The sequence below is a fragment of the Phyllobates terribilis genome, unplaced genomic scaffold (genome assembly GCF_046119375.1).
Source record: "Phyllobates terribilis strain yellow unplaced genomic scaffold, ASM4611937v1 Scaffold_1__5_contigs__length_1240528914, whole genome shotgun sequence".
In the NCBI taxonomy this organism is placed as follows: Eukaryota; Metazoa; Chordata; class Amphibia; order Anura; family Dendrobatidae; genus Phyllobates; species Phyllobates terribilis.
The window spans coordinates 1,179,927,782-1,179,948,467 of NW_027362761.1; the positions used below are offsets into that span (position 1 = coordinate 1,179,927,782).

The window sequence follows — 20,686 nt, forward strand, 5'->3', positions numbered from 1 at the left end:
GAAGCAATGGCTGTCATTATACTGATAGTGGGCATTCTCTGTATCACTACTGTGGGATGGGGAGGGAAATGGGATCTGGATGTCATTATTCAATGGGTTCAGGATGTGATTCACAACGATCTCTCAGAGCTAAATGTGAATCTCAAGGTAAGACAGATTGGGGGCTACGAAGCAGTGTATAAAAGAATACAGGAGACAGCCTACCAACTAATAGGATCACTAATGTGGATGTAAGGAATAAATCTGATAAAATAATAGGGCAGATTCGGGAGATATTTTTGAAGTGCACATGACACAAATAAAGGGTGTAAAGGGAGGAAGGAAAAGACGGAGTATCCGTGCTATGTAAGTTAGTAGATGTTAAAACATATAAAGATCGTTTTCGTAAGATTGTAGCTTCAATTTATAAATTGTGTTTTTTTTTGTGTAACTTTTCTTTTTAGTTTTGTGGTATTTGTTGCCGTCTTGCCAAATCCTTCAAAATTGCGCATACGGTTCGAGAATTTTGCGCACAGACAAAAATGGTGTATTTTATTTATAACACTATAATATGAAAACATTGAATATATGAAATTGGAACTGCATTACTGCAGTAGAAAGTCCACGATAAGGATAAACCCTTCTTGAACCAAATGTTTTCCCCCAATAAAATAAAAAAACCTATACTCACCTCCCGTGCCGGCTCCGTTCCAGTGGTGTCAGCACTCACAGTCCCGCAGCTCTGATGCGGTGGAATGACACGTGGTGCCCGGCGTCCAATCAGCGCTGGCGTCATTGTCACCACCTCCTCTCGAATTGAACATGAAAAGGAAGTGAGAAGTCAGCTGAAGACCAGACTGCCTCTTCATGTTCCATTTGTTCGAAATTGGACAAATTGATGTATCAGGAGCACATTTGAGCAAAAGTTTGCAACTTTTTGAAAAGTTGCACATGATGAATCAAGCAAAAACATTTGGAAATCCTAAACTCTGCCCATAATGGCGAACTAAAAAAAAAGCAAACACATAAAAAATGTACTATAATAAAGGTGCAAATGAAAAGATGAATATGTCACAAACAAAAAAATGGTGTAAAACACACCAAACTGGCCAAAAAAAGCCACGAAAGCAATGATGAACCGGCCCCTGTGTGGTTTGCGTGAGATAGAATTGACAGAGGTACAGTTGGAACACACTAGTGCCCTCCGATTTTCATGCACCCGTCTCTTTAAAAAAGGCGGCCGGCAATTCATCAGCGGCATACACCGGTACCTGACAATTTAGAACAGAAAGAATAGAGCATCACACATAGATTAGATAGATAGAAACATGTCAGTCACATATATAATAAGTACAGTGACAGTATTGGTTACTGTACTTGTTATTTAGTGTTAAAATAAAGGATTTATTTAAAAAAAATAATAGTGTTTTTGTCTCTTTAAAAAAGCCGGCCGGCAATTCATCAGCGGCATACACCGGTACCAGACAATTTAGAACAGAAAGAATAAAGCATCACACATGGATTAGATAGATAGAAACATGTCAGTCACATATACAATAAGTACAGTGACAGTGATGGTTACTGTACTTGTCATTTAGTGTTAAAATAAAGGATTTATTAAAAAAAAATTGGCGTGGGGTTCCCAGTAATTTTAGTCTCTAGCGGAGGTTAAGCAGATGGCTGGGGCAGATGTTTGAAGCCTGGGAAGGGGGTAATACCCACGGAGATTCCCAGGCTACTACTATCAGCCCCAAGCTGAATACCTAGCCTTTACTAGCTATTAAAATGGGGGACCCAAAATAAAATGACATGGGGTCCCCCCTACTTTAATAGCTAGCAAAGGCTAGGCAGACAGCTGGGGCTGATATTAATAGCCCAGGAAGGGTGCCATGAATATTGGCCCCCTCCCAGGCTAGAAACACCAGCCGTCAGCAACCCCAGAAATGGCGCATCCATAGGATGTGCCAATTCTGGCACTTAGCCTCGCTCTTCTCACTGCCCTGTAGCGGTGGCAGTGGGGTAATAGGGCTGGGGTTGATGTCAGCTTACAATGCCAGCTGACATCAAGCCCAGGTTAGTAATGGAGAGGCGTCTATAAGACACCCCCATTACTAACCCCATAGTGAAAGTTAAAAAAAACACCAACACCCAGAATAAAGTCCTTTAATTGAAATAAAGACACAATTCTTTAATGTTCTAAATTAAACTCTACTTTCCGTCATGCACATTCAAGCTGAAGCCAACGATCTCCTGCAATAAAAGTAAAATAATAAACCAACCTCATCCTTACCTTTCCATGGTTCCCAGGACGGTTTCAGCTCTGCTACATTGACATGATAGGCTGGATCGCAGCAGAACGCTGCCATCCAGCTTGCTATGCCGCAGACACCGAGAAGCTCCTCAGTGAAGCTCCTCAGTGTCTGGCTGTGACGGCATCCAGATGAGCCAAGTTCATGTCCAATGAACTCAGCTCACCTCATTCATGTCACTGACAGCGTGGGAGAATTCTCCTGTGCATGCGGTGCTTGCAAATGACGTCACCACTTGAGCAGGAGAATTCTCCCACGCTGGGACGGCATTGAGATGGCAGGCTGGATGGTAGCAGAACGCTGCCATCCAGCTTGTTATCCTTCAGAGACACTGCAGAGCGCAAGCGGTAAGTAGAGTTTAATTTAGAACATTAAAGAATTGTGTCTTTATTTCAATTAAAGGACATTATTCTGGGTGTTTGTGTTTTTTTTTAACTTTCACTATGGGGTTAGTAATGAGGGTGTCTTATAGACGCCTCTTCATTACTAACCTGGTGTTCCTAGCCTGGGAGGGGGCCAATATTCAAGGCACCCTTCCTGGGCTATTAATATCAGCCCCAGCTGTCTGCCTAGCCTTTGCTAGTTATTAAAATAGGAGGGACCCCACGTCATTTTTTTTGGGTCCCCCATTTTAATAGCTAGTAAAGGCTAGGTATTCAGCTGGGGGCTGATATTAGTAGCCTGGGAAGCTCTGTGGCTATTACCCTATTACCCTCTTCCCAGGCTTCAAACATCTGCCCCAGCCATCTGCTTAACCTTCGCTAGAGACTAAAATTACGAGGAACCATACGCCAATTTTTTTTATAATAAATCCTTTATTTTAACACTAAATACAAGTACAGTAACCAACACTGTCACTGTACTTATTATATATGTGACTGACATGTTTCTATCTAATCTATGTGTGATACTCTATTCTTTCTGTTCTAAATTGTCTGGTATCGATGTATGCCGCTGATGAATTGCCGGCTTTTCATGTTTCACTGTGAGCACTGTTCCCATCGATTTGGGCAATCACTGTAATGCCACAACCACGATGGCTGTGACATTGTTATGATCTGCAACATGCACTAAGGAAAGATAGGGGAAAGCTGTCCCTACAGTAAGACTAAGCTGAATCCCTACGATGTAGCGGGCTGCCTGTTCCTAGTGAACAGACCCACCTTAGTCCTCGGCTAGTCTGAACTAAGACCTATAGAATTAAGGGAGGGGTCCCTAAAAGAACTAAGGACTGGAACAAAAATGGGACACCTCCTAAACAGAAGTTGTTGCAGAACACAAAAAGACAAACTGACAAAAAGTACTAGAGGTCCCAGGGGACCAAGCGAACTGACAGAGATAGGCACCGAAGTACCAGGCTAGCAAAACAGTCAAACAACACTGAAGTCCAGCACAGCCATAAGGGCGGAGCTGGAATATAAAGGCAGATGGTCACATGACCGCAAAACACAAGATAGAAAAAACTAACAGGAGGGTTCTAACAGACATTACAGTGAGTGGCAGACAATCCCTGCATGATTGGTGCTCTAAATAGCGCCAAACATGCAGGACGGGGACCCGAGCATCTCGAAAGTACTCGGCAAGCTCCGAGCATCTCGAGTACTGAGATGCTCGGGCGAGTACCGAGCAGTGGCGAGCATGCTCGCTCATCACTAATAATCATTAAACAATCAGTAATACATAGCTAACCATATCGGGGCAGCTTGCACAAAGCCATAGTTTAGAAGATACAGTAAATGTTGCTGAACAAACAATATGGCAACTGAGTCCTTCCAAGAGCCTTCTTTCTTACAAAACAAGACGCAGAAGATGCCATAGGAAATAACAAGTCATTTGGCAAGGAATCAAACACAGGGCGTAAACAGACAGACTGCATAATAGTATGAGGAAGACATGACACTGCCTGCCCAACACCCTATAAATATCAGCACTGTGAGTTAGGTAATATGGAAATACACAAAATGGACAAGCCTTACGTACGAACAGCAGAAGTCCTTCTCTAACTTTTTCTTTAATAAGCAAATCTATTTTAAATACTAAAAAGACCACAACATATCGAAAGGTAGATCCCTATAAAAAAACTTGCAATGGCCTCCAGGCCCATAGTCAGGACTCTGTCCTTTCTGATTTTTCTAAATCCACTTAAACTATAGTAACTTTGGGGCCAGAGTGAAAAACCTATGCCAACCACGTCACCAACACTCATATTTGTCAACGCTCCAGAGTGTCCGAGGGCCCAACGTGCAGTTGTAATTAAAATTATTCAACCCCTTTTACAAATTAGGTTTATTAACAAAATTTACAAACTTTGGGCATGGCCACCATAATCTTCCGGCACCCGGTAACTGATGAAGGTGACGGACAGTCTCCAAAACGCGTAGTTCATTAAAAGTTGTTCTTCCTCCCACTCTGTTCTGCTACATCCATGACGATACTCAATCTTTCTTCTAAACATCTTATCTTCTCAGTTCCGTCTCCACCTGTCCAGAATCGACAGTCGGTGCAGCAGCCTATGGTGGATTACTCTTGCTCCTTTCAGTGTTGTGCCTGTCCAGCACAGCCAAAATAGGTGAGCAGCACTCGCTCATTGATACACACCTGGCAGTATTAATTCACACATGTAGTGCTTTTATTTTCTTTGTTCTTCATCTGAGCTTTGCTGGACTTTGAGTTTTGCTTGGGGTCATTATTCTGTTAGATGTTCCTCACGAGTCTAGATATTTGATGTGTTTTATTCCAAGCACAGCAGAGGAAACTAATAAAGTCCTGGATTAAAACATCAGGTGCTAAAGACAAATATGTCCTCTTATGATGGTTTTTATTTAAGGGGTGAATAATTCTGAGACTGCAGTAGCTACTACAATAAGCATTTTGTCAAAGAATTCGGAAAAACCTCTCGTTATATTAGTTGAGTTGAGACTATTTACATTGTTCTTGTTTGACTTGGTGTATTTGAGAAATTTAGCCCAAATTTTTGATATTTGCCATAAACCAATTTATAAGGTGGGAGCGGTGAATAATTTTTAATGCAACTCTATGTTGGACACCTAGGAGATTTTCCGGCTCTTCAAGGAGTCAAAAAATTTCTTCCCTTTCTAGGGTCTCTCAAACCTTTTGGGAGAGTTGATAAATGAAGTTAAGTGGTGTGGTTGAGTTGTCTTAGTATAAATTTTTCGTTGTAGCCTAGAAACTACCATTGCTCAAAGCGGTCTTGTCACACATTGTTAAAATCCCTGAGCTCCCCTGATTCTGTATCTCTTTTCCATTTTGTGCTGTCTCATTCCATTTGCAGAGAAATTCACATTTGTTGGTTTGGGGGCGCACTTTGTGAAATCTCTGCTTCTGATGCAACTGGGCGTTTCTTCAAAGTCTTCGTCACATTTACCTCTCCCTCATAGACACTGCCAAACTTGGCAGCATCTAAGTTTGCTAGACTACTAAATCAGCTGCCGAGCTGTGATTGACGGCATCTGGGGTGAAAGCACAAGTCCTCAGAGTAGATTCTGAACAAAATGTCCACTTGCACTATAAACAGAGATTTCACATAATGCGCTCCAAAAGCAACATGTTATTATCTCTGCGACAGAGTGATGCAACACAAAACAGAAAAAAGTGGCAGAATCAGGGGACCTCAGGGATTTTTACAGAGTACTCAATTTTTAGCAAATGACAGATCCTCTTTAAGTCACTTTGGGAAATACAGAAGGAACAGTGTCCTGATTTGGGACTAGGATCCATTCCAAATTAACTTCAGAAATGTGCTTTATTAGGATTAAAAATAGATTAGCTTATAAAAAAAAAGGTTATATAATAAGTTCTGCTTTGCTGGCACAAGGTATTTCCAAATTACATGCCATGCATTCACAGTAGTGATGTCATAGGGTGCTGGGCAGGCGGTGTCATGTCTTCTGCATACCATTGTGCTGTCACACTACTTACGCCCTTTGTTTAATGACATGCCACTAGTTATAGCATCACCCTCATATCGTCTTTTAATCATAAAGTCTCCTGGAAGGACTCAGTTGCCATATTGTTTGTCCGGCAAGATTTACCTGCAGCCGTCTTCTAAGCTCTGGCTTTGTGACAACCGCTCCGGTATGGATAACTATTTATTAATGACTGTCTGGTTATATTCCTATTTATATTATTCAGGAATAATTAGTGTTACATATGATATTTCTGGTTCTGCAGCCTCTGCCTTGAGGAAGTTAAAACAGCATCTTTTGGAGGAATTTATACTTGTGCATTTTATCTTAAGTAAAAGTTTAGCACATTGATCTTTTGTTAATACATCAATGTATCTAATTATATACTAAAAGTTGGATAAAATAGGGGGAGTGCATTTAGTTGTCTGCCATAATGATGGGTAGTGCAAATCTCCATCACAATGATAGTTATCTTATATACATTATGGAAGGTTTGGTTTCTAAGGGGTAAGGTTTCTCCTTGTGGAGAGTGACATGCCAGGTCTGGCGCGCCAATATGAGGAGACATATGCCATGGATGCTCCTCTGGGAAATTAAATATGCAAATTGTCTCTTCAAAGAGGAAGAGGACTTGAACCCTAGTGCCACCTATTGGGAATAGCAATCCTACAAGTCATTATCGACTCTTTAACAAGCCTTGAAATATGACTGATAAAAGCCCAATCAGACTGTAAAGAGCAGGTAACAGCTGATTTTTTTTAATTGTCTGTTCTGCGATTTCTGGGCTTAGTCTTGCTTGTTCTTTTGTAGTTATACTGACATCTAGTGGATACATTTGAGAATGCAACACAGATGATTGAGGAAAACTTGATACACTTTTAAAATAAAAAAAAACATATACGTCTAGTCAAGTTCAACCTCATTATAACATAGTGCAGATTTAAAATCAGCTAAGAATTGCTGGATTGCATTAAGGGCTGATGTCTGTGCCTGTCTAATGGATTTGTTTGTGGAGTGGAGTGAGCATGGAAGAGGGAGATGAGCTGTGTACACCGCTAATTGCCAAACCTTCAGCGCTCCCATTTACTGTAATCCTTGCTGATGGTAATGGGATGATTCTCCCCCAATGTACACAGCACAAGAGGAAAAGCGACAAAGCATGAGCCTGTTATGAGAGCTCAGTGGTAGGTGTAAAATAATGATGTAGCTCCGAACTCTTATATATAATATACAGTAAATATATATATATATATATATATACATATACAGTACAGACCAAAAGTTTGGACACACCTTCTCATTTAAAGATTTTTCTGTATTTTCATGACTATAAAAATTGTACATTCACACTGAAGGCATCAAAACTATGAATTAACACATGTGGAATTATATACTTAACAAAAAAGTGTGAAGCAACTGAAAATATGTCTTATATTCTAGGTTCTTCAAAGTAGCCACCTTTTGCTTTGATGACAGCTTTGTACACTCTTGGTATTCTCTTGATGAGCTTCAAGAGGTAGCCACCGGAAATGGTCTTTCAACAATCTTGAAGGAGTTCCCAGAGATGCTTAGCACTTGTTGGCCCTTTTGCCTTCACTCTGCGGTCCAGCTCACCCCAAACCATCTCGATTGGGTTCAGGTCTGGTGACTGTGGAGGCCAGGTCATCTGGTGTAGCACCCCATCACTCTCCTTCTTGGTCAAATAGCCCTTGGGGTCATTCTCCTGTTGAAAAATAAATGATGGTCCAACTAAACGCAAACCGGATGGAATAGCATGCCGCTGCAAGATGCTGTGGTAGCCATGCTGGTTCAGTATGCCTTCAATTTTGAATAAATCCCCAACAGAGTAACCAGCAAAGCACCCCCACACCATCACACCTCCTCCTCCATGCTTCATGGTGGGAACCAGGCATGTAGAGTCCATCTGTTCACCTTTTCTGCCTCACAAAGACACAGTGGTTGGAACCAAAGATCTCAAATTAGGACTCATCAGACCAAAGCACAGATTTCCACTGGTCTAATGTCCATTCCTTGTGTTATTTAGCCCAAACAAGTCTCTTCTGCTTGTTGCCTGTCTTTAGCAGTGGTTTCCTAGCAGCTATTTTACCATGAAGGCCTGCTGCACAAAGTCTCCTCTTAACAGTTGTTTAAGAGATGTGTCTGCTGCTAGAACTCTGTGTGGCATTGACTCGGTCTCTAATCTGAGCTGCTGTTAACCTGCGATTTCTGAGGCTGGTGACTCGGATAAACTTATCCTCAGAAGCAGAGGTGACTCTTGGTCTTCCTTTCCTGGGGCGGTCCTCATGTGAGAAAGTTTCTTTGTAGCGCTTGATGGTTTTTGCAACTGCACTTGGGGACACTTTCAAAGTTTCCCAATTTTTCGGACTGACTGACCTTCATTTCTTAAAGTAATGATGGCCACTCGTTTTTCTTTACTTAGCTGCTTTTTACTTGCCATAATACCAATTCTAACAGTCTATTCAGTAGGACTGTTAGCTGTGTATCCACCAGACTTCGGCACAACACAACTGATGGTCTCAACCCCATTTATAAGGCAAGAAATCCCACTTATTAAGTGAAAACTATTTCCGGTGACTACCTCTTGAAGCTCATCAAGAGAATGCCAAGAGTGTGCAAAGCAGTCATCTTCAGGAAGAAACTGAGTATTATCTGACAGAATTGCAGGGGTGCCAATACTTTTGGCCACCACTGTATATATATATATATATATATATATATATATACAAACATACAGTTGTGCTCAAAAGTTTACATACCCGGGCAAAATTTTTCCTTTCTTGGCCTTGTTTCAAAATTTTTCCTTCTGGAGTGATTTTGCTGCACTGAAAGTAAAGGGGCCGAATAATATTGCACGCCCCACTTTTCAGTTTTTAATTTGTTAAGAAAGTTTAAAATATCCAATAAATTTCGTTCCACTTCACGATTGTGTCCCACTTGTTGTTGATTCTTCACCCCAAAAATTGAATTTTATATCTTTATGTTTGAAGCCAGAAATGCGGCAAAAGGTAGAAAAGTTCAAGGGGGCCAAATACTTTCACAATGCACTGTATATTTATATATTATTATTTATTATTATAGCGCCATTTATTCCATGGCACTTTACATGTGAAAAAGGGGTATACATACAAGAACAATTACAATAATCTTGAACACAATGTGACAGCGACTGGTACAGGAGGAACGAGGACCCTGCCTGTGAGGGCTCACAATCTACAAGGGATGGGTGAGGATACAGTAGGTGAGGGTAGAGCTGGTCGTGCAGCGGTGTGGTGTAGCGTTGGTTACTGCAGGTTGTAGGCTTGTCGGAAGAGGTGGGTCTTCAGGCTCTTTTTGAAGGTTTCCACAGTCGACGAGAGTCTGATGTGTTGGGGTAGAGAGTTCCAGAGAAGAGGGGAAGCACGGGAGAAATCTATGCGATTGTGAGAGGAGGAGATTAGAGGGGAGTAGAGAAGAAGATCTTGTGAGGATCGGAGGTTGCGTGCGGGTATGTAGCGGGAGACTAGGTCAGAGATATATGGAGGAGACAGATTGTGGATGGCTTTGTATGCCATGGTTAGGATTTTGAACTGGAGTCTCTGGGCAATGGGGAGCCAGTGAAGAGATTGACAGAGAGGAGAGGCCGGGGAATAGCGGGGGGACAGGAGGATTAGTCGGGCAGCAGAGTTTAGGATGGATTGGAGGGGTGCAAGAGTGTTGGAAGGGAGGCCACAGAGCAGGAGGTTGCAGTAGTCAAGGCGGGAGATGATGAGGGCATGCACTAGTGTTTTTGCAGATTCATTGTTGAGGAATGTGCGGATCCGGGAGATATTTTTGAGTTGGAGTCGGCAGGAAGTGGAAAGGGCTTGGATGTGTGGTTTGAAGGAGAGTTCAGAGTCCAGGGTTACCCCATGGCAGTGAGCTTGATGGACTGGGGAGAGTGGGCAGCCATTGACTATGATGGATAGGTCAGTTGGGGGGGTTGAATGAGACGACGGAAAGATGATGAACTCTGTTTTGTCCATGTTAAGTTTTAGAAATCTAGCAGAGAAGAAGGATGAAATAGCGGACAGACATTGTGGGATTTTGGTTAGTAAAGAGGTGATATCAGGTCCAGAGAGGTAGATCTGTGTGTCGTCAGCATAGAGGTGATAATGAAAGCCATGGGACTCTATGAGCTGTCCCAGGCCTAAGGTGTAGATGGAGAAGAGCAGGGGTCCTAGAACTGAACCTTGGGGGACACCGACAGATAGGGAGTGAGATGAGGAGGTGGTCTGTGAGTGAGAGACACTGAATGTCTTGTCTGTTAGATATGAGAAGATCCAGGATAGGGCCAAGTCTGTGATGCCGAGAGATGAGAGAGTCTGTAGTAAGAGGGAATGGTCCACTGTGTCGAAGACAGATGACAGGTCTAGGAGGAGGAGGGCAGAATGGTGTCGCTTAGATTTGGCGGCTAGTAGGTTGTTGGTAACTTTGGTCAGGGCAGTCTCAGTAGAATGGTGCGGTCGGAAACCAGATTGTAGGCGGTCGAAGAGGGAGCAGGAGGAGAGGTGGGAGGACAGCTCAGAATGGACATGTTGTTCCAGTAGTTTGGAGGAATAGGGGAGAAGTAATTTGGGGCGATAGCTAGTCAGAGAGGATGGGTCAAGGGAGGGCTTTTTGAGGATGGGTGTGATTGAGGCATGTTTGAAGCATGAGGGGAAGACACCAGTTGTTACTGACAGGTTGAAGAGGTGGGCTAGGGCTGGGATGAAGATAGTGGTAAGGTTTGGGATGAGGTGGGATGGGATTGGGTCAAGTTTGCAGGTGGTGAGGTGTGATTTGGAGAGTAAAGAGGAAAGTTGATCTTCAGAAATGGTGGAGAAGGTGGTTTTGGAGGAAGAGGGTGGAGTAGGTGTGAGGAGGGGCTGTGGGGACTTTAGGCAAAAGCTTTGTCTGATGGTGTCAATCTTCTGTTTGAAGAATGAGGCAAAGTCTTCGGCTGAAATAAGAGGAGAGGAAGGAGGCACTGGGGGACGGAGGAGAGAATTGAAGGTGTTGAATAGTTGTTTGGGGTTGTGAGACAGGGAGAAAATGAGAGATGAGAAGTATGTTTGTTTTGCTGCAGTGAGTGTGACTTGAAGGTAGTGAGGGTCTGTTTGAATGCGATGAAGTGCTCATGGGAGTGGGACCTTTTCCATCTACGCTCAGCAACCCTGGAGGCCCGTCGCAATTCTTTAGTTAGGCTGGTGTGCCAGGGTTGTCTGTTGATTGTGCGAGCTTTGGTATGTGTCAGGGGGGGTGACCGAATCGAGATATATATATATATATATATATATATATATATACAGTGCTGGCCAAAAGTATTGGCACCCCTGCAATTCTGTCAGATAATGCTCAGTTTCTTCCTGAAAATGATTGCAATCACAAATTCTTTGGTATTATTATCTTCATTTAATTTGCTTGCAAGGAAAAAACACAAAAGAGAATGAAGCAAAAATCAAATCATTGATCATTTCACACAAAACTCCAAAAAAGGGCCAGACAAAAGTATTGGCACCCTCAGCCTAATACTTGGTTGCACAACCTTTAGCGAAAATAACTGCGAACAACCGCTTCCGGTAACCATCAATGAGTTTCTTACAATGCTCTGCTGGAATTGAAGACCATTCTTCTTTGGCAAACTGCTCCAGGTCCCAGTTATTTGAAGGGTGCCTTCTCCAAACTGCCATTTTGAGATCTCTCCACAGGTGTTCTATGGGATTCAGGTCTGGACTCATTGCTGGCCACCTTAGAAGTCTCCAGTGCTTTCTCTAAAACCATTTTATAGTGCTTTTGGAAGTGTGTTTGGGTCATTGTCCTGCTGGAAGACCCATGACTTCTGAGGGAGACCCAGCTTTCTCACACTGGGCCCTACATTATGCTGCAAAATTTGTTGGTAGTCTTCAGACTTCATAATGCCATGCACACGGTCAAGCAGTCCAGTGCCAGAGGCAGCAAAGCAACCCCAAAACATCAGGGAACCTCCGCCATGTTTGACTGTAGGGACCGTGTTCTTTTCTTTGAATGCCTCTTTTTTTTTCCTGTACACTCTATGTTGATGCTTTTTCCCAAAAAGCTCTACTTTTGTCTCATCTGACCAGAGAAAATTCTTCCAAAACGTTTTAGGCTTTCTCAGGTAAGTTTTGGCAAACTCCAGCCTGGCTTTTTTATGTCTCGGGGTAAGAAGTGGGGTCATCCTGGGTATCCTACCATACAGTCCCTTTTCATTCAGACGCCGACGGATAGTACGAGTTGACACTGTTGTATCCTCGGAGTGCAGGGCAGCTTGAACTTGTTTGGATGTTAGTCGAGGTTCTTTATCCACCATCCACACAATCTTGCGTTGAAATCTCTCGTCAATTTTTCTTTTCCGTCTACATCTAGGGAGGTTAGCCACAGTGCCATGGGCTTTAAACTTCTTGATGACACTGCGCACGGAAGACACAGGAACATTCAGGTCTTTGGAGATGGACTTGTAGCCTTGAGATTGCTCATGCTTCCTCACAATTTGGTTTCTCAAGTCCTCAGACAGTTCTTTGGTCTTCTTTCTTTTCTCCATGCTCAATGTGGTACACACAAGGACACAGGACAGAGGTTGAGTCAACTTTAATCCATGTTAACTGGCTGCAAGTGTGATTTAGTTATTGCCAGCACCTGTTAGGTGCCACAGGTAAGTTACAGGTGCTGTTAATTACATGAATTAGAGAAGCATCACATGATTTTTCAAACAGTGCCAATACTTTTGTCCACCCCCTCTTTTAGGTTTGGTGTGGAATTATATCCAATTTGGCTTTAGGACAATTCTTTTTGTGTTTTTTTCATTGAAGACAAATTAAATGAAGAGAATAATACCAAAGAATTTGTGATTGCAATCATTTTCAGGAAGAAACTGAGTATTATCTGACAGAGTTGCAGGGGTGCCAATACTTTTGGCCAGCACTGTATATATATATATAGTGACTGTAGTCTTATCAAAAGTCATAGATGACAAACAGTGTTATCTAATGAGATATGCCAAATAGGAATCCCATCTCTGCTATATCTGCAATTTTATCTTAAATGATCACTGACACTATACAAAACTTAGCATAACTCAATAATACAAATGTAAGAGATATAGATAAATATGCTCCTTTCTCCACTTATGAGCCACTACCTCTTCTCTCCCCTGTCTAATAAACTCAAAATTCACTCTGAAAAACAGCTTAAATAAATAGACATATGAAAACATGGTGGTCTGCTAGTTCACTGAGAGATCAGATTACATCTGAATTAAGAAGTCTGTGGAGAGGGTTGGGAGTGAGAGAGCAAGGGAGACAAAGGCCTTTGCTAAGTGTTTTCTCTAACCACAGTGCTGTATTCACAGCTACAGTGGCATGTAAAAGTTTGGGCACCCCTGGTCAAAATTACCGTTATTGTCATCAGTTAAACAAGTTGAAGATGAAATGATTGCTAAAGGCCTAAAGTTAAAGATGACACATTTCCTTTGTATTTTAGGCAAAAAAAAATATTTTCATCTTTTACATTTTAAAAATTGCAAAAAGGAAAATGGGCCGATGCAAAAGCCTCCATCATTAGTCCCTAGTAGCGCCCCCTTTTGCAAGTATCACAGCTTATAAACACATTTTGCAGCCAGACAAGAGTCTTTCAATTCTTGTTTGAGGGATTTTCATCCATTCTTCCTTGGAAAATTCTTCCAGTTCTGTGAGATTCCTGGGTCGTCTTGCATGCACTGCTATTTTCAGGTCTGGCCACAGATTTTCAATGATGTTCAGATCAGGAGACTGTGAGGGCCATTGTAAAACATGCACAATGCTCAGTACTCATGTATAACGTTCTCCATGCTGCTGCTGCTGCTTCTGAACATGTGTTACATAGAAACAGGAGAGGAAAAATCCCTCATGTCTGTGTGTGCTGAGTATGGGGGACATTATATACACAACTAAAAATACAACAAGAAGAAAGACGAGGGGAAAAACTGGTAACAAATAGAAAACACAACTTATATAATAGCCAGAAATAGTGTTATCCTCATCTGAAACGACAGGTAGAATTTAAATCCCACATAATAATTAATATGTAACTGGAATATTAATCAAATGCAAATTAGCAAAATCCTTTTGTTTTAGGAAATCTACAAAGGAAAAAAGACTCAATGGATCCCTGCTTGAAACTGCACTACCCTAGTCATGAGGCCAACGTTAGGATGTTGCTGCAGGACTACTTCTCCCAACATGCTCCGTATTCATTTTTTAAGGAGTCGACAATAAACATGCTCAGGTGTTTCTATAAAGTATTTAGCTCAGGTATGTGTCATAAACTGTCTCTGGTATAAATGTTTTATTTCTTAAAATCATAGGACATCCAGCTTCATAGACCTCCAGTGATCAGCAATAGGAATATAAAGGTGGTAAGCCGTAATCTTTTCATGCTCGTGTATATATGGATGACCATGGAGGAGGGTCACATCTGATTACATGATTTCATGGGGCCGTTCAAAAGTAATACTGAACAAATTGGGTCCACTGGAGCCAAGGACCCTCTTTGTTAGTGACTCTGCTTTTGCTCTTAGAGGGGATCATGGGCTTTGTCTATGATGTCCTTTTACCATGGTCCCAAGGTAAGGAGTAAGGCATTAGATAACACCAGATGAAACACAGTTCTAACTGCGTAATTAACATAACATAATGCTGCGTCATAACATAAATTATGCTGGTAACAGACTAGCTCCTGTTAACGGATTTTGCTATGACAAGTTGCCAGTACGGTTATTTTGTAACGCTTTTTATCTGTCTTTTACTGATGATCTCTCAGGAGATAGAGTATATGACCAGATCAAAGCTGTTACACACACGCCGCTGGTTCAGATAGGTGCGAGACAGGTTACATGAATTCTTTGGAATCCAGGGGGAACCATTACTAAGGGCCACCATAGACCATGTGCTGCAGCTTCTCTCAGGCACACAGGGGTATTGACCTGAGGCATAGACACGTAGGTTGTTTAACTTGCTGACCAGACACACTTGACAAGAGTCCTCATTAGAGATGAGCGTTGTTCTACTCGAACTGTTCGCCAATCTCAAATTCGAGCTGTTTTGGGCGGTGTTCGAGCCGTTCGGCGAACACGAACAATTTGAGAAAAATTTGGCTGTTCGAGGTTATGTTCGATAACTGTTCGTGCAACAAAATCATAACTGGATTTTTTCTCAGTAATGATGAAAATTAATGTTAATACGCAGTTTGAGTGTACAGCGGGGTGGGGGGAGGGGCAGGGGATGGATCTCTGCAGGAACAATGAAGATCTCCATTTTTTTTTCTCTTTCCCGCATTTACAGTGGGGAGGTGCAATCTGTCAGCCTATCAGCAGCGCACACACGGAGCGAAGTGCTTTTTTTCACACAAGCAAGGGCATGTGTCATTGGCAGTGTATGTCACATGTCCTTGCCCTATAAGACCAAGCCATTTTCCCCGTCGCCACCATTTTCTCACTGCTGCAGCTGCGTGTTAGACGGCACCGCTGTTGCTGTGTGCGCTATACCTTGTTAATTTCAAGCCAATTTTCGCACAAATCTACAGATAGCTTGGGAGTAGGGAATAGTTGTGATTGCAGTCCTTTTAAGGACTAGGTTACAGCATTTCCTACGACTTTTATCAGGCAGGTCTGTGCTCTTAAATAGATAGATTGTGGGAGTAAAGACTAATTGTAATTGCAGTCCTTTTCAGGACTAGGTTACATCAGTTCCTATCAGTTTTTGCCAGGCAGGTCTATGCCAGTGCTGTGCAAGTTTTTTTCACAGCATTTGGCTGAATCTAGCAAAGCTAATCCTTTTTGGCCTATTGCAGAGTGTGTTAGTCAGTGGAGTAGCCTATCTGTGTTGCAAGATATACCACCTGTGTATAGAATACCAATTTTTTTACTGCACCTAGTGAAGTAAAATCTTTTGGGCATAGCATCATTCTATTAGTCCATCTATACTAACCTCCATCAGGTTGCAAATTCAATATAATTTTTTTCTGCATCTAGCTCTGAAAAAATATTGGGCTTCTAGCTGTGTGTGGGACTTGTTGTATTAGTCTATACTGACCTCCATCAGGTTGCAAACTCAATATATTTTTTTCTGCATCTACCTCTGAAAAAATATTGGGCTTCTAGCTGTGTGTGGGACTTGTTCTATTAATCCATCTATACAGACCTCCATCAGGTTGCAAACTGAATATATTTTTTTCTGCATCTACCTCTGAAAAAATATTGGGCTTCTAGCTGTGTGTGGGGCTTGTTGTATTAGTCCATCTATACTGACCTCCATCAGGTTGCAAACTGAATATATTTTTTTCTGCATCTACCTCTGAAAAAATATTGGGCTTCTAGCTGTGTGTGGGACTTGTTCTATTAATCCATCTATACAGACCTCCATCAGGTTGCAAACTGAATATATTTTTTTCTGCATCTACCTCTGAAAAAATATTGGGCTTCTAGCTGTGTGTGGGACTTGTTGTATTAGTCCATCTATACTGACCTCCATCAGGTTGCAAACTGAATATATTTTTATCTGCATCTACCTCTGAAAAAATATTGGGCTTCTAGCTGTGTGTGGGACTTGTTCTATTAATCCATCTATACAGACCTCCATCTGGTTGCAAACTGAATATATTTTTTTCTGCATCTACCTCTGAAAAAATATGTGGTCTTCTAGCAGTGTGTGGGACTTTCTCTATTAGTCCATCTATACTGACCTCCATCAGGTTGCAAACTGAATATAATTTTTTTCTGCATCTAGCTCTGAAAAAATATTTGGCCTTCTAGCAGTGTGTGGGACTTTCTCTATTAGTCCATCTATACTGACCTCCATCAGGTTGCAAATTAAAAATAATTTTTATCTGCATCTACAGTACCTCTGAAAAAATATTTGGGATTCTAGCTATGTGTGGGACTTGTTCTATTAGTCCATCTATACTGACCTCCATCAGGTTGCAAATTGAATATAATTTTTATCTGCATCTAGCTCTGAAAAAATATTTGGCCTTCTAGCAGTGTGTGGGACTTTCTCTATTAGTCCATCTATACTGACCTCCATCAGGTTGCAAATTGAATATAATTTTTATCTGCATCTAGCTCTGAAAAAATATTTGGCCTTCTAGCAGTGTGTGGGACTTGGTCTATTAGTCCATCTATACTGACCTCCATCAGGTTGCAAATTAAAAATAATTTTTATCTGCATCTACCTCTGAAAAAATATTTGGGCTTCTAGCTGTGTGTGGGACTTGTTCTATTACTCCATCTATACTGACCTCCATCAGGTTGCAAACTGAATATATTTTTTTCTGCATCTACCTCTGAAAAAATATTGGGCTTCTAGCTGTGTGTGGGACTTGTTGTATTAGTCCATCTATACTGACCTCCATCAGTTTGCAAATTAAAAATAATTTTTATCTGCATCTACAGTACCTCTGAAAAAATATTTGGGCTTCTAGCTGTGTGTGGGACTTGTTCTATTAGTCCATCTATACTGACCTCCATCAGGTTGCAAATTGAATATAATTTTTATCTGCATCTAGCTCTGAAAAAATATTTGGCCTTCTAGCAGTGTGTGGGACTTTCTCTATTAGTCCATCTATACTGACCTCCATCAGGTTGCAAATTAAAAATAATTTTTATCTGCATCTAGCTCTGAAAAAATATTTGGCCTTCTAGCAGTGTGTGGGACTTTCTCTATTAGTCCATCTATACTGACCTCCATCAGGTTGCAAATTAAAAATAATTTTTATCTGCATCTACAGTACCTATGAAAAAATATTTGGGCTTCTAGCTGTGTGTGGGACTTGTTCTATTAGTCCATCTATACTGACCTCCATCAGGTTGCAAATTGAATATAATTTTTATCTGCATCTAGCTCTGAAAAAATATTTGGCCTTCTAGCAGTGTGTGGGACTTTCTCTATTAGTCCATCTGTACTGACCTCCATGAGGTTGCAAATTGAATATAATTTTTATCTGCATCTAGCTCTGAAAAAATATTTGGCCTTCTAGCAGTGTGTGGGACTTTCTCTATTAGTCCATCTATACTGACCTCCATCAGGTTGCAAATTAAAAATAATTTTTATCTGCATCTACAGTACCTCTGAAAAAATATTTGGGCTTCTAGCTGTGTGTGGGACTTGTTCTATTAGTCCATCTATACTGACCTCCATCAGGTTGCAAATTAAAAATAATTTTTATCTGCATCTAGCTCTGAAAAAATATTTGGCCTTCTAGCAGTGTGTGGGACTTTCTCTATTAGTCCATCTATACTGACCTCCATCAGGTTGCAAATTAAAAATAATTTTTATCTCCATCTACCTCTGAAAAAATATTTGGGCTTCTAGCTGTGTGTGGGACTTGTTCTATTAATCCATCTATACAGACCTCCATCAGGTTGCAAACTGAATATAATTTTTTTCTGCATCTAGCTCTGAAAAAATATTTGGCCTTCTAGCAGTGTGTGGGACTTGTTCTATTAGTCCACCTATACTGACCTCCATCAGGTTGCAAATTCAAAATAATTTTTTGTCTGCATCTAGCTCTGAAAAAATATTTGGCCTTCTAGCAGTGTGTGGGACTTTCTCTATTAGTCCATCTATACTGACCTCCATCAGGTTGCAAACTGAATATATTTTTTTTCTGCATCTACCTCTGAAAAAATATTGGGCTTGTAGCTGTGTGTGGGACTTGTTCTATTAATCCATCTATACAGACCTCCATCAGGTTGCAAACTGAATAAAAAAATTTTCTGCATCTACCTCTGAAAAAATATTTGGGCTTCTAGCTGTGTGTGGGACTTGTTCTATTAGTCCATCTATACTGACCTCCATCAGGTTGCAAATTGAATATAATTTTTTTCTGCATCTAACCCAGCCAATAGTTTTGGCCTAATACCACAGTTTGGCCACTCAGCTCTGCTCGGTTCCCATCCATTGTTTTTTTGTGCAAACAACTCCAGAGTTGTGAATTAGTTAACCACCAAAATGAGTGGAAAAAGGCCTGCTGCTGGTGGAAAGGGGAATAGGCGTGTTGGGAAGGGGAAAAAAGGTTGTGTCCGTGGGGTAGGTGTTAAAGCAACAGTAACATCTGCAGAAGAAAGACCATCTTCCAGCCAAACTAAAATGTCTACTTCTTTTAGCGGACAATGTGATAAGATCCCTTTCTTACGGCCACGCCAATCGCTACAAATTCCAGATGAGGCACAAAAACAGCAGGTGCTTCAATGGATATCAAGTGCTCCTTTAAGTGGGCTCTCCTCCACATCAACTTCAACATCACAAATACTCCAGTCCTCAAAGGTGTCACCCCAATCGCACTTGCTTCCTCACAGCTCCCAAATCTCCAGCTGCCCGTCTGAGTCGGATCCAGGACCAGACGCAGAAGGTTCTGACCATAATGTAGACCCTCATTCCCAAACTGTAACTCCTGTTGGTGGAGACAATGAGGAAGACGATGATAAGACTCAAATACCTGATTGGAGCGACAACTTTAGTTTTTTGTCAGGGCAGGAACAGGTTGGCTCTGAGGACGACGGGTGTGATAACGCACAGGGTGATGATGATGAGGTTGGAGATCCCACTTACTGTCAACCCACAGTCAGACAAGAGATGAGGTCAGCAGAGGAGGTGGAGGAAGATGCTAGTGACGACGAGGTCAGGTTGCGCCTTCCTGGACAGAGACGTAGTACTGGAAGCACGTCAACAACTGCATCCTCAAACACAACTCTGCCTCTCACCACAAGTCGTGGTGGCTCTTCAGGTCGCATGGGTGCTAAGCCTTGCATAGCCTGGGCATTTTTTCAGATCGATAAAGATGACCCAACTCGTGTTATCTGTAACATTTGTCAGCAAAAGCTAAGTAGAGGCCAAAAAATACATAGTTTGAGTACTTCATGCATGAACCGGCACATGGTTCATGAAGCATAAGTTGCAGTGGGAAGCTCAGTGTGCTACAATGAGGCCTAGCCGGCCGGGCCAACCACCGTCTGCCATATCTTGTGCATCCGCGGCCTCTTCATCCTCTGTGACTGGGGGGACAGCAGTCACACCTGTTTTGGGGCGCAGACCTGCCACCTCTTTACCCGCAACAGCCAGCGTGATTGGCAGGTCATCATTTTCTTTGGAGGTGGTAACACCAGCTGGTGTTGAGCGCTGTCCGACATCGATAGCACCACCTTTGGATCAAGGCAACCTAACATGTCCGCCTGCATCTTCCTCACAGACCGGCAGTTTGCCGGGGACACCCTTATCAACCCCGTCTAAGCACAATAGCCAGCCCTCGGTCCCTCAGATGTGGACAAGTAAAAGACCATTTCCTCCTAGCCATGAGAAAGCTAAGAGGTTGAATTTCACCATCTGCAAGCTCTTGGCTACAGAAATGCTGCCTTTCCGCCTGGTGGACACAGAGGATTTTCGAGACCTTATGTCCCTCGCAGTG

The 20,686-nt window shown here is 42.0% G+C and overlaps 1 protein-coding gene across 3 annotated transcripts in view; it reads left to right on the forward strand.

The window, feature by feature from the left end:
- Positions 1 to 20,686, forward strand: part of LOC141163788 (nicotinamide N-methyltransferase-like) — a 35,655-nt gene that overhangs the window by 259 nt on the left and 14,710 nt on the right. The window contains exons 2-3 of one of the 3 annotated variants that reach the window (XM_073649178.1): positions 4,757 to 4,857; positions 14,362 to 14,538. In XM_073649178.1, the coding sequence (XP_073505279.1) occupies positions 4,757 to 4,857; positions 14,362 to 14,538 (278 nt within the window). Of the gene's footprint in view, positions 1 to 4,756; positions 4,858 to 6,224; positions 6,384 to 14,361; positions 14,539 to 20,686 lie in introns of those variants that run through there. The other 2 variants (XM_073649179.1, XM_073649180.1) reach the window with 2 other exon arrangements.